General features: G+C 41.6%; 1 protein-coding gene across 3 annotated transcripts in view; it reads right to left on the bottom strand.

Moving 5' to 3' along the window:
• The window catches only part of ADAM23 (ADAM metallopeptidase domain 23), a 1,167,569-nt gene that overhangs the window by 622,260 nt on the left and 530,136 nt on the right, over positions 1-15,173 (bottom strand). For all 3 annotated transcript variants that reach the window (XM_044076026.1, XM_044076027.1, XM_044076028.1), the window contains exon 7: positions 7,488-7,560. In XM_044076026.1, coding sequence (XP_043931961.1) covers positions 7,488-7,560 — 73 coding nt within the window. The remainder of the gene's footprint in view (positions 1-7,487; positions 7,561-15,173) is intronic.

Raw genomic sequence — 15,173 nt, 5'->3', positions numbered from 1 at the left:
GGTGAGGTACTTTTGGGGTCTTTCCAGTTGATGCAGGTGTCTGGTAAGGTACATCCCAAAAGGGGCTTTGTACTCAATTATGGGCCTGATGAGGGATGAGGAAAAGAGGCACGATGACCTCCCTGATCTAGATGTGAATCCCTTCATGATTAGGTGGGCTATATAAAATGTTTTTCTAACCACTTTGGCCACGTGGTTTTCAAATGAGAGATTGCTATCAACTTGGGTCCCCAGGTCCCTAATTACTTCTTCCATACTTAATGGATTACCACCTATGTGGTAATTTGTGGGCACTTTGTTTTTGCCAAAGGGGATGACTATACACTTTTTGGCGTTTAGCTTGAGGCCATGACTCTGGCACCAGTTGTCTGTTTCTATGAGGCCCTTTTGTAGGACGCTTGTGTTGGCAGGAGAGTTGATTATGGCACCCAGTTTGCAGTCATCTGCGAACTTGGTCAGCCACAGTCCTTCCGTGTTTGCCTGTACCTCCGAGAAATATATACCGAACAGGAGAAGTCCCAGGACTGAGCCTTGTGGGACGCCACTTGTAACTCGTTTGGAGTCTGAAATGGCTCCAGCAATTCTAACCATGTGGGTTCTGTCCTTAAGCCAGTTTGCAACCCATCTAGTGACATAGGGGTTTATATTTAAGCTGGTGAGCTTATCTATAATGCCCAAGTGGGGTATTGTATCGAAGGCTTTTGCGAGGTCCAGGTAGGCTGTGTGGACCACCTTCCCCTCATCAATGGCCTTGGTGACTGTTTCAAAGAACTCAACCAGGTTTAAGAGGCAGGATCTGCCCTTAACAAAGCCGAACTGGGTAGGATCCAGTGTCTGTAGGTCCCCAATATCTTTATTTATGAGGTCCATGATGATCCTTTCCATAGCTTTGTAGACCAAGCTAGTCAGGCTTACGGGGCGATAGTTTCCAGGATCCATTGAGGCACCACCTTTGTGGAGAGGGACCACTGTTGCTGTACGCCACTCTTTGGGTACATATCCTGTAGTAAGGCTGAGATTGAACAGTAGTTTTATGTTTGGGTTTAGCTCTTCTTGGAGTTCATGTAGGAAGCAGCCCGGGACACCGTCTGGTCCTATAGATGCTGTGTTTTTTGCTTTGGAGAGGGCGGCTCTTACCTGAGCATCTGAGATGTCAGGAGGGGGGCAGCACTCTGCTGGGATAGATATTTGCCCTTTTGGTGGGGGGGTTTTTGCACTGAACCTGTCAGCTAGGATGTTGGCAATGTCTGTGGGTTCGGTGCATTTTTTGTCATTTTGGACTAATACTGAGCATATCTGGGAATTCCTACCCAGGTTCCTAACATAACTAAAGAAAGCCTTGTGATTATCCTTAGTGTCCTGTGCAATTTTTCTCTCGAAGCTGGCCTTAGACGATTTTATGAGTGCCCGTAGTTTTTTTGCTAATACTGATCAGAGATGCCTTCCCTTTTTGGGATTTTGCTCTATCATGTAGTAGCTTCCTCCTTCTATTGTATAGTTTGTTTATGGCTGGGGTCCACCAGACAGGACACCTGCCTTTGGAGGATTGGGTCTTGGTCTTATTTGGGATTGCATGATCCATGCATTCCTGAAGGTGTTCATAGAATGCATTTATAAAGGATTCTGCGGTCTGGGCCGTATTTTCCACAGGCCCGGGGGCTTTGAAGGATTCCACCTCGGTTTTGAGGAGTGTGAAATTTGCTTTAGAGAAGTTTTTCACTGTGGTTTTCTGGGCAGGGGGTGGGGTCGGGATGTGAATATCCAGTGAGATTAGTTTATGGTCTGATCTTACCAGTAAGGGATACACTTCTGGTCTGGAGCATAGAGCCCCCATGTTGGTGATGATCAGGTCCAGTATGTTTTCCCCTCTTGTGGGAGTGGTAACAAGTTGTTCCATAGCATTTGAGCTTATAAATTCTAGGAACCTTTGGGCTAGTGTGCTGGAGCTAGAGTAATGTTCCCAGTCTATGTTTGGGTAGTTGAAGTCGCCCAATATAATGGTGTTTGGAGAGACCTTCATATTTTCCAGTGTTTTCAGGAAGGCCGAGTGGGGTTCCTGGGTTTGGGAGGGTGATCTGTAGCAGGCTATAAACTGGAAGGCAGTTTTACCCACTGTTAGTTGCACATGGATAGTCTCTGATGCTTCGTGCTGTGCCACCAACGATATCGATGTTCTCCATGCTAAGGAGAGTTTCGAGTGTGTGCATCTTGAGGTTTAGACTTCTGGTGTTGAGTAGCATTACTCTTAGTTTCTTATCCTCTGTGATACCTATGGAGGTGGGTTTGTCTTTTGAGCCTTGCCTAAAAAAGGCACTATGGGGGTGGCAAGAGCCTTTGCCAATATCCGAAAGCCCAGGGGTGATAGGTGCAAGTCGTCCCTAGCGAAGCATCGTGGCTTGTCGAGCATGTCATCCCAGGCTGACAGACATTGGATCCCCTTTGAATGACACCAATACTTAAGCCAATTGTTGAAATTGATCATCTTGTCTTCATATTGTGGCATCATTCTTGGTGAGGGTAAGATGCTACTCAAGGTCAGGGTCATACTGGCCTGGGCTACATGCTCAGAGAGCTCCTCTATGTCTCTTTTCATGTAGTCCAGGGAGGTATGTCTCAGGTCATTCACACCAGCATGGACAATGACTGAGTCATATTTGTACTTGCCTTGGAGTGACCTGAGTGCTTGTGTTATGTGGCGGATCCTAGCGCCCAACAGGCAGCTCACCGTGACCTTCTCCTTGTTCAGCCTGGTGAGTGGGAAGTCAGTGTGCCTGACGATAGAGTCACCTATTACATGTGTATCAGGTGTGTTGTTTAGCCTTAAGGGCTGTGACTGTTCGGCACACTGGCTTTGTGAGCTATGTGTTGCACGTGTTTTGTTTTGGGGTAGCGGTTGCTTGGGTGTCTGCTTTGGAGGTCTCTGCTGCTTAGGCAGATTTTTATTTAGAGCCTCTGAGTATGTTTTTGTGTGTTTATGTGTTTGGTTTGCTGTCGTGGTAGGTCTATGTGAGACTGGAATTGTAGTGAGTGTGGTTTCCTTCTCCTCCTGACTGGTTATGCCAGTACTGAGTTGAGAGAGCTTAGCCTCCAGTTTGGCTATATGGTTGCATCTCTCACATGTGTTGGAATTTGTTGGGAGGAGGAGAGAGTTGTCTGTGTACATGAGGCAGTTGTAACATTGCCTCAAGATTCCCAGATTCACCAGCTGGACCGGAGAGGAGATTGACAACTGTCCTTTGGACATGCTAGTATAGTATTGGGAATTCCTTTATAATTGAAAAAAGGGCCAATGGGGAATAAGGTACTCAAGGGGAGTTTGTGAGGGTGTAGTGCTTTTAATTTTTTAGTGATGACTTATATAATTGCTTTAGTGAGCAAGTGCCAGGCTTTAGAGTAGGAATAGGGTGTTTATTATGAGAACTAGATCAGTTCTAAGGGACAAAGTGAAGAGCAGACTTTGTGGAGCTGAGAATGGTTTAAACCCAATTAAGCGGAGCTGCCCGATGCTGTGCTATGCGCAAAATTGCGCAAAGCTGCACCAAAGCGGGTTTTATACAGGGGGACTTGAAAGAGCTAGAAATTGGCCCAAAATGGCCAATAGACTACCAGATTCTTGTGCTGGGAACACTCCTCCAGGGATAGATAGGCTGCTCTAAGCTCCCCACTGCCACTGGTGAACAAAGAAGCCTCTCTTTATCCAAGAAAGGAAATGGGCAACACAGGAACTGTGCTCTAATGCAAGTCTAGAGAAAAGCAACTCCAAGCCATGCATAACAATATTGTCTTTTTCTCCATTTCAGAGCATAATCAGCAAACCTCAAGTACTACATCACACTATTAGACAAGAAATACAAAAATATGTACTTGCTTGACTTATTAGGAACTCTCATACCTACTGCTGATGGAGGGTTACTCATCTACAGGGAAATGGTGGGAGGGTATTCCTGGGCCGTCAAGAAGGGGCCTCCAGTACATCAATTTATATGGTAAAGACATATTATACACAACAGAATCTTTCTTGATAGGTCCTTTTTTTGGAATGAGTCAACAGTACAACTATCAAAATGGAGCACTGCATAGGAATGCCTGAGGCCAGAGCTTATGACAAAAGACTTCCTAAATGTGATTCAACTTCTTGAGTCATAGTCAAGATAAAACTGCATGGTGAAACCATTTGACCATAACACAAATGTTAACTGAGACATTCTTTAAAAACTGTGACAGAAACATTCTTGAAACAAGCACTGGAAGTAGACACACCTTTGGTGGACTGCGGTCTGAATATAGTACTTGTTAAAAGAAAAAATTAACAAACTGAAAGCAAGCAAATAAAACAAATGACAATCTGGTTGGAAAGTATCTGCTCTGCAAACTCTAGCTCTTCTCTTTCTGACGCAAAGGAGATGAACAGCTGGTGACAGCCTTTCTGAATCTGTGTGCTTCCTCAGGTTACAATCAGCTGACTATGCACATCCAAGGTGTGAAGATCTCTTTCTTCCTTGGTTTCCACCACTGTGGCTAACACAAAAGGAGACTAATACACTGATTTAGTGAACCTCCAAAACCACTTTGAAAGAAAGCATGGGTTTATCTTAAGGGACACTCTGTCCTTGTGAAAAATACGGTTCCTTAGATAGGAGGAACCTAAAACTGTATAATGAGATGAAAAGAGCTGATGGTCATCAAGAAAGAACGTGTTGCATCAAATCAGCATCAACACTGCCAATTTCTGGTGGAAGAATGGGTTTCTCAACGGGGAAGAAGGAAATGCAGCACTCCCACTCCCTTATAAAATTGTTTGAGCTCTCAGGTTTAACTGGAAAGTGACAAAATGAGGTGGTACAGGGTACAAATCAGCTCAAGCTGAGAACCATTTCCACTGGCAGGCATAGGCCTCTCAATTTGATTGCAAGCATAATCCTATGCAGCATGATCATCTGGAAACAGATGGACCAGCCATGGTGAGTGATGCTGATAAGGTCCACAAAAGGTCAAAACTTGTCCCAATCTCTTCAGTATGAGGAAGAACTGGGAGTAAAATTCCCATTCATCCTCCTGCATCAGGACTGCCTCTGCATTTCTTTTTAGCTGTACTGACTGCACCTCTCCCAAGTCTGACCTACAGACTGACCTTTTGGCCCTGTTATGCTAAAAATATTACTCAGCTGTTCCTGCTGCTAAGCCTGTCACTCCCTCAAAAGATCTGGAGTGTGTATAATGTTTTACAGTTAAAGGAAAGAGTGAGAAAGTACTCAGCAGAAGTACATCACTCCACGCACTTTCAAAGCTCATATAATCAAACACCCATCAGTATCTGCCTTCACAATGAAGATTTGCAAGAGGCTTTAGGAGTTTGTTTTCTGCACAAAATATATTAGTTATCCCCAGATTACTTAAAGGACAGACAGAGGGTGATGGATTATGAAGTTTTTACTCTTTAGCTGGTTTGCCAGTTTGTCTTATTTTAAACATTGGTTAACTGAATAACTGGGGCTGGTCTACAGACCCTTTTAGCCACAACGTCAGCATGCTCTTGGGACAAGGGCTGTTACTTATCTGGTACATTATATCATGGTGTGCACCTATGGTGTGTATGCTTTGTTTATTTGCACCTTGGTACAGTTTTAAAAGAAAATATTCCACAAAAATAGTTGTTCAGTAACTGGATGCATTGTATGTAAATCAGTTGTTTATCTAAGAAAATAAGGCATGCCAGGTGAATTTGTCATGGTCTGTAAAATTTACTTATGAAGCCGAGAGACCTATAAAAACATGTGCTTTTCTCCATATGATACCCCACCGTATGCACCTGTAGACATGTATGTAAACCACTGTGAATGAATGTGCATTTCTTTTGCCATCTCAAATTTACAGAAGACCTGTGATTTGCCTTTCCTACAAGTCCCCATGCATGATGGAGGGGGTGATCACTGTCAAGTTGCAAACATTCCTTCATTTCCTTTTGCAGTATAAACAAGTTATGAAGTCCTATTGGATGAAAACAGAAAAAAGGAAAGAAGGAACTTGTAGTGGGGAAATTAGTCGGGTGAAAAACTGCATCATATTGTATGAGAAGCTGCCAGAATGACCGTGAACCATGTGTAATTAACTAAGTAAAGATTTTGGGAAAGAGTGTGTCTGTGCTGGACTCCCATATGTATCAGCAGGTGGGCCTTTCCCAGTAAATACCAGGACCAGATAATGAGCAGCCTTAAATCCATTGGAAGTAATCTACTTAAAACCTTCCAGTAAATACGAGGACCAGATAATGAGCAGCCTTAAATCCATCGGAAGTAATCTACTTAAAACCTTCCAGTAAATACGAGGACCAGATAATGAGCAGCCTTAAATCCATCGGAAGTAATCTACTTAACCCTTCCAGTACATACGAGGACTAGTTAATGAGCAGCCTTAAATCCATTGGAAGTAATCTACTTAAAACCTTCCAGTAAATACGAGGACCAGATAATGAGCAGCCTTAAATCCATCGGAAGTAATCTACTTAAAACCTTCCAGTAAATACGAGGACCAGATAATGAGCAGCCTTAAATCCATCGGAAGTAATCTACTTAACCCTTCCAGTACATACGAGGACTAGTTAATGAGCAGCCTTAAATCCATGTGAGCAATCTACGTAACCCTTCCTGATGTCTGATTTACAGTTTTAACTTAGTTTTAGTCATTTCTTTTCAAACTATATAGGATGGTGAGGGTCATCTATAACTGAACCAATGTCTACAGCATAACCAGTTAGTGAAACACTTCATTCTGTTGATCATTCTGACATGCAGCAGACATTTGCTTATGGTGACACTATTGGAATGGAAGAAAGCAATGAACTACAACAGAACAGAGCAAATATCACAAATATATAAAATGATGCTAATGGTATGTCTGCTAGGACCCACATGCAACAGCTGAAATCCAAGTTCTTGTCCTGAACATATGACATCATTTTGTGCCCAAAGTACCGGCACACTGCAACCATAAAGGCATTCTTTCATTCAAAAGCAGTGGGGAAAAGGTGCCATAAACCGAGGGATGTGGTAAAATAAACAGGCAAAAATCTTGCACAATGCACTATAACACTGTGGACTGGATCTTGCTAAAGAAAGTACAGGAAGGAAAAGGGGAAAAAAAACACAATAACAATGGACTCAAGTGTGACCAAGGCCTGCAATGAAGCATTGGGTAACTCCAGCAGAAAGACAAGAACATATGGGATGTAACAATGCATCACAGACAACTAAGCTGGAATGAAACTCTGCAGTTATAAGGCAATGATTATCCTTGATGTCTCCGAAAATAAGACCAAACAAAATATATAGAACTGGAAACATATGCAAGATAGAACAGAAAATAGTGACATTTAAATCACTAAAGGTATGGTGACTTGGTATGACAAGGAGTTCTGCAGTAATTAAACTCATGTCATGGATGAGCAAGCATTTAGGACTGTTGCTTTTTGAATGCAATTCTAAACTCACCAGTATCAGAGAGCTGGTCCTGTGTTTGTACCCTCAGTATCCTCTGTATATTGTGCGGTCTTGTTGGGGTTTCCTGTAAAATACAATAGTAAAAACTTCAGTGATATTTGAAGAGAGGATGTCAGGTTACAACTATATCTCCAACATGTCTGTACTTACTAATAAAGACATCCAGCTGACCCTAACTATAGAGATAGCAAATACTTTTCAGAGTGGACTGGATAAAGTTCTGCCTAGCCTATATCATGTGCTTCAAGACATAATTTGCCTAGCTGCCCATCACCTAAGGGCATACAGCTGTCTTCATGTTGGGTAGGAGACAAAATTTTCAAATGGCCACATGTTGATGTACATTTTATCAAAACTGGCTACTGAAATTCACTAAACAGAAGATTTTTAAGTGCACTTGTTTATCAGCAGCATAAACCCTCCAATATATAATTATCCCAAAGTAACAAACTCAAAGAAAAAGAAGGCCATTGTTTTTTTTTCTTCTGCAAAACAAAGTATTTGCTTTACCCAAAAATTGGACATGCACAGCCTTCAATGAATTTAGCATTCAAATGGCCATTTTTGAGCATATTTAAACTGAACAGTAGCTTTTTGAACACCTGTCTGCATCCTCTTCTCCCAAAAATAAGAAAAGGCTATTCAATGCTCAAGCAACTTTGCATCTGGCTTTTGTTTTATTTCTAACTTTTGCTTATCAGATTTGTTTCCTTTCTTCCTTAATCTCAGCATCACCATTTTCTAGGTACTGCTTGGACGTGGAATTCTATATGAGGCAAAAGCACTTTACGTATTAAATGGGTATTGCTATATAATTAAAGACAATGTTAACAGATAGCTTTTTGTATACTAGGAGTATTAAAATATCTAAATTGAAGCTGGAGAAAGCTAGTGCATGCCTCCAGGGTACAGTGTCTGCATATACTAACAGTGACATGGCTTCCAGTCGTGGTCTGGTTGTTAAATAGTCAGCCATGGAAGGAAAAACTGAGGAGATGAAGGTTTATACTCAGTCCTCCAGGATAGAAGTTATGGATAACCACCTAAGAATTGCCTTCAAACTCCAAGGACAGAAAACGCTAAGATCCACCCTTAGGGAGGCACAATGACAACTCATCTGGAGGGAGCATATATGCAAACAAGACAAGCTGTATGACTATATTTCAAAGAAAACAACCGTAGTCATCAATGCTTTTAAAAGAAAAGGACTATTTTCACAAGGGAATGCCTCCCTACCAGTACCTAAATATACTAACTCCAAGATCTGTACTTTTCAGTTAAAAAAATTAGTGGGCCATTTGTGCTCCTTGCACTTCTACCCTGCCCCTTTGCTTATAAAATGTCTGCGCTATGCTAGCGAACAAAGACAAACACCCCAGGTAGGCAAAGGAACAAAACAGTTTCTAATCTTACACACACACAGGTCAGTAGGCAAACCAAATTCTTTGATTTTCACAACCTTGACATGGGATCACAGCCGGCACGGCCCAGAATGAAGTGGAAGAGGAACCCCAAACAATATAGAAATGGTTGGCACTGAGCAACTTCTTGAGCATGTAAGGCCTATAAACAGATGTATGGGCTAGAAATCTTGAGGATTTTACATGCAGTAGGATATTATAAATGGCTAAAAAGAATAAAAAGGCAAGTTCTTTGGTAGTAAGGCAATCTGCGAACATGTGGTGCTGCATTCTTAAAGAAATGAAAAGTGAAGTCAGTGTCAAGATGCAGAAATTTAAACTAGATGATGATATATCTGAAAAGCAATATTCTCTAGGTAGAACAACGTAAAATGAAGAAACTTCAGACCCTCCCCCCCCCCAGCACACAGGGATGTAACTCTGACTGAAACCAAGACAACCCAGGTCCAAATGGTGACAGAGGTGATTAACGGTTTGGACCAGGAAAGACAGGTCTGAGTGGCTGTTTCTGTCTCACCCATACTTAAGAGTGGTCATTAGTCCTGGATCACCACTTGGGTGACAGCTAAGGGGAGAACTCATGGAGAATGGGCCGACTGACATCACATTGCCTAGCAAAGCAGCACACGGAGAAACCCAGGAAGATATATGTGGAGGTATGCATGCTTTCCATGGTATGTAGTACATAGTGGAGCTGAACAGAACTGCTGCAGGAGTTGGGAGCTCCAGGAGTTTACATGGACAAGCTGCCAAGTCTGAGAGACTGTCCCCCCTCCTTATCTACTGGTTCATACCCTCCAAGGAGTGAATGCGCTGATGAGACTTTCCATCTAGGGCACAAGTGGGCTGCAGGGACCTCCCCAGGTAAGTGTTCCCACTCTGGGACAGGAATGAATGGCCTGATGCAGCAAAGGAAGAGGACCCACTGGACAAGGTCCTAGGGATGAGAACAATTCAGAAGAAAGCCTTTCATATGAATTTTGGTTTATGTGCATCTTTTAAAATGCCATTTTATACGGTTTCTTGTAGTACGCAAACAATTTCCTATCTGTAAACTACACAATTACCTATGCTCACAAAATTCTACCTATACAAAGTACAATTCACTACTATGGCTTTATGCATCTTGATACCTGGAGTTCATCCAACCAGTCAAACAGCAAAACAAAAAAAACACTTTATGCACAGGAGTGGGTGGGGTAAAATATCCCCCCCACACACACACACACACACACAATCTCACTCCCTCTACAACTTATATATACCAACTAGAGATTATGCTACACTGGGAAAGGGCAGACTCCCAATTCCCACAATTTCTGGTAGTTAATTGGCATGAAATACATTTCAATATTCTGAATGTTCGCCCAACAAATGTTCAATCTTTTGTAACTGTGACAGATAGACAAGGACCCATGCTGCCTTATATGAACTGAAATGTACAGCACTGAATTAATTGACTACTTTTACAACAGTAGTTTAGTTCTTGTACAAACTAAGTAACTTTAGCCTAAAAATAAAATAAAATATTAATTGTGTTATGCTGTTTTCCTATAAATATAGTAGTGTCTCTGAAAATAAGAATGCCTACATTTTATCAATCTTCAATAATTTTTTTCTTCCTGAGCTGCTTTTCATGTAAGACAGACTTTCAGCACTTTTTGGCAACTACTTACACCACTGATTAAAAATACCTCTCATGAGCGGACACTAGCCTTTGCTGAATGCCAGCTTTCTCCAGGAACACAGCTCAATGGTTTTGTATGATAAATTAAAACTAAAAACACCTGACTCATCTGAAACACTTCTCAGCCTGGATAACAGAAAGCTGCAAAGGGAATTTCCAGTGCACGTCAAGGAGTATGATACAGTAATTAAAAAGCTTCTTCATCTGCAATTAATTAATCAAAATGCATAATTAAGAATAAATGCTGACTGCCAAGTTGACCAAAAGCAAGAAAAAAACTTATACAAGATGTACATGAAAATGGAAAAAGCATCAGATTTAAATGCAGCATCAGAGTGTTTCATGCAGGTCTCAGCATTATAAACAAAGGGAACCATATGCTCAGCATGAGTGGGGGGGGGGGGTCTATCATCCTTCCACATCAAAAAGCTATGCAGGCAAAGATTAAAATAAACTATGTGTTTATGTTCATTTTCACTACCCACCTAATTCATCTTAGGGCTGCTAGAACACAGAACCTGTCATGACGACAAATGGCCTTAGGGCAAGGAAATCAGTTCTAGACAGAATACCAAACTATCACAAGGTATATGCAAAGATACAAAACATACACTGAGGGCAATTTGGAAATAAGTTAATCCAACTACTGTACATCTTCGGGAGTAAAAATTCTTAAATTAATATTCAGTGCGTAAGCCACTTCCAAAATAAGCAGCAAGTTCATAAACCCCATCCAAGGACACTTATCTATAGTAACCAAATAACAGCCTGTACTGTTACTGAGCTTCTGGTACGAACATTTTTGAAAGAGCATTGACTCCACACTATTTTTCTAACTAATGTTCTTTTCCTGCCTGGAATAGCATACATTTGAATCAGAACAGCAAGAGAGTAATACATGCTCATATCATGATTCCTCCAAAGTCCTGTAAAAAGTATTTCTACAAATAATGCTTTGTCAATTTTTCTACATCGAGCATAATGTTTCAAATAAAAAAAAAGACAATCTAAATAATCATTTATGAAGAGGGAAAGCCCCTCTGCACACACAAATGTGAAGAACTGTACCCCCAACCAATACTAACTCCATGATTATGCAGTATTGGAATAAGTGAAAATTGTTAGAAAAACTTCACTACAGCTAACAAAACTATGAGCTTTTAACAAACTACGAAAAAAAAAATCCAATACAATAGACACAAAAGGGTCAGAGAAGGGCTCCCCTGCCCACTGAGTGTCAGAGAAGGGCTCCTCTGCCCAGTGAGTGTCAGAGAAGGGCTCCTCTACCCACTAAGTGTTAGAGTAGGGCTCCTCTGCCCACTGAGTGTCAGAGAAGGGCTCCTCTGCTCACTGAGTATCAGAGTAGGGCTCCTCTGCCCACTGAGTGTCAGAGAATGGCTCCTATGCCCAGTGAGTGTCAGAGAAGGGCTCCTCTGCCCAGTGAGTGTCAGAGAAGGGCTCTTCTACCCACTAAGTGTTAGAGTAGGGCTCCTCTGCCCACTGAGTGTCAGAGAAGGGCTCCTCTGCTCACTGAGTATCAGAGTAGGGCTCCTCTGCCCACTGAGTGTCAGAGAATGGCTCCTATGCCCACTGAGTGTCAGAGAAGGGCTCCTCTGCCCACTGAGTGTCAGAGAAGGGCTCCTCCACCCACTGAGTATCAGAGAAGGGCTATGCCACCCACTGAGTGTTACAGAATGGCTGCTCCACTCACTGAGGATTAGAGAAGGGCTCTTTCACCCACTGAGTGCTAGTGAAGTGCTGCTCCACCCATTGAGGGTTAGGGAAGGAGTGCTCCACTCACTGAGCGTTAACAAAGGGTTCTCCCACCCACTGAGTGTCATAGAAGGGCTCCTCCACCTGTCACAAAAGTGCTCCGTGATCCACTGAGGGTTTGAGAAGGGCTCTGCCACCCAATGAGTGTCAGAGAAGAACTCCTCCACCCACTGAGTGTCACCGAAGGGCTCCTCCACCCACTGAGAGTTAGACATGCACTCCTGCACTACCTGTTTTTTTCTCTTTCTTCTTGTTGTGTACACTGTATTTCATATTTGCATTACTTTCTCTAACACATACAAGCCTTCCTCTAGCTTCTTCCCCTGTCACACCAACTTTGTCTCTTACTTTAATTTCATAAAATATGCTTTTGTTTGATACCTTAACAGAATTTGTTTTAGTTTGCTTTTGTTTACCAGGTCCGTCTGACTGGGTTTAGTCAAAAATCCCTTTTTAGCAGATGTCCATGGAGAAAATCTCCAACATATTACAAACATTTTTAAACAGGCATTCAGTAATATTGATTAACAGACTTATAATATACATAAACAATCACACGCACACACACACATTTGCAGTTAAATAACATTCATATGAAATAAATGCAACACTTAATATAAAAGATACTTATGCATTAGCAGATGAGAGGTGTGCTAGTGGGTTTGTCAGATAGATAATCGATCCTGTGACTATTGCTTAGAAATTAAAAGAAACTGAGGTCAGGGAAGAAAATAAGTAGAGCACAAAATGCTGGTACTGTACTTAAGAGGTGGGGTATAAATCAGTTTCTGAGTCGATTATATATATAGCTAGCATAAGGTTTATATCAGAAGTATTTAGGTGGGGGCATGATTCCGTGACAGTATGTTTATTACTTTCAACTTTTGCAGAATCCTCCTATTTCTTCTCTCTGCTTCCTTTTCTCTTTAGCTTTATTCTTGATCTTGCGTCTATATTTTATTTTAATACATTTATGAAGCAAACCACCCATATCAAAATGAATCTTAACATATATAGAAAATATTTACATACTGCAGTGGAGATCCTCTCAACACAGTTAGAGAGGTAGACATACTTTCAAACTCCTCAGTGAAAAACAAAAAAACACAAACCAAATTTACCTACAGAAATCCATTCAAGAGAAAAAGAAAATCGGGAAAAAATCTAATGTTTCTTCGAAGGCTTTCTACTTCATATTTTGAATGGCCCTATTGGGCATTTGTGATTCTGGCCAATCAATTTCTGCCTCCTTCCATTCTACTTCTTTCTCCTAAGTGTCTGCCGCCACGACTGACTTTATCTCCGGGAGGGAATTTAAACCAAAATTAACCTCATCAGCAACAATTTTGCTATTACAGCAGTGGAAAGACAGAAATGCAGACAGAGGAAGCTGGCAGGCCTCATATATCAAATGGCAGTGTGTCTTAAAATTGGTTTGTTCTCAGGATCACAACCACAAAATAAATCAGGATCCATGCTGCCATGTGTTGGAATGTCACATTTGCTCATGCCTGACAGATGGCATCTGCACAGCTGGAATGTCACATGTGCTCATGCACGATAGATGGCATCTGCATAGCTGGAATGACACATGTGCTCATGCCTGACAGATGGCATCTGCACAGCTGGAATGCCACATGTGCTCATGCCTGACAGATGGCATCTGCACAGCTGGAATGCCACATGTGCCCATGCCTGACAGATGGCATCTGCACAGCTGGAATGCCACATGTGCTCATGCATGACAGATGGCATCTGCACAGCTGGAATGCCACATGTGCTCATGCATGACAGATGGCATCTGCTAGTGTGCAGTTATCCTTTGACAGTAGCAACTCCAACAGTTCCAAAACACACACCTTTTCCCAAAGAGTAGTACACCTAACATTACTCTCTTCTTACTCAGTCGACTCTACTAGTCAAATCCACATCACTAGTGGCACACAGGAGCACTTTGTTCCTCTACCATGGACTGGCCATTCATTACCAGTTTTTGAATATACCGATACATCAGCAGTTAAAGCTAATGCTCCCTTATTATTACTAATTCAACAAATTAGTATATAAAATGCAGAGCAGCAGAAATGCTGAAAAGAAAGTGGGAGAATAACAGGCACATTCTTTCTTACTGTAGTAACTAATGTATGAATGAACCCACCTCCACGATAGGTGGTTGATTGTGTTCATTTTCCTCATCAATTAGAATTCAGCATAAACTTGGGATAGTCTCTGCCTGGGGGCATCTCACCCCTGTTCTGATGTACAACATGATATCATGTACAGGACACATCACATTGTTTATCCCAATGAGTCAACAATTTACCACTAGTCACTATTAATCAAGAATTAGCAGTCTGTTCATGAGACTTATACTGCCAACAAGTAATATACAAGTCAGCACATATCTGACCTACAAGGATATCCAAACCAGACACTGGATAGAGGAGATTCTTTAAGCATAAGGGGAATGGTAGAAGATATACCTGACACATAAAAGAGATTGCTGTCATATCGACTTATATGGTAAGAACAAACACATTTTGTCTAATATCACGGACCTTCTTTGACAAACATTCATAGTACAACATTAATGTAACTTGGCTACCAAATTTGATGTTGCCGCCTTTAACCTTGCAGTTTTGTATGCATACGTGATCTTTGTCTGCCTTAAAAAGATAATTTAAAAAGCATAGTTTTAATAATGGCTTCTGTTAACCTATCTCTCATTAATTCAACTTATGGGGAAAAAATTACAAGAAAGCATATTTACCACCCAGTTTGTACTTTGGATCAATG

This window comes from Protopterus annectens, chromosome 6.part1, assembly GCF_019279795.1.
Source record: "Protopterus annectens isolate FY-2018-M chromosome 6.part1, PAN1.0, whole genome shotgun sequence".
Classification (NCBI taxonomy): domain Eukaryota; kingdom Metazoa; phylum Chordata; order Ceratodontiformes; family Protopteridae; genus Protopterus; species Protopterus annectens.
Note: the sequence above shows the minus strand (reverse complement) of the source record. Positions and strands in the feature narration are given on the sequence as shown.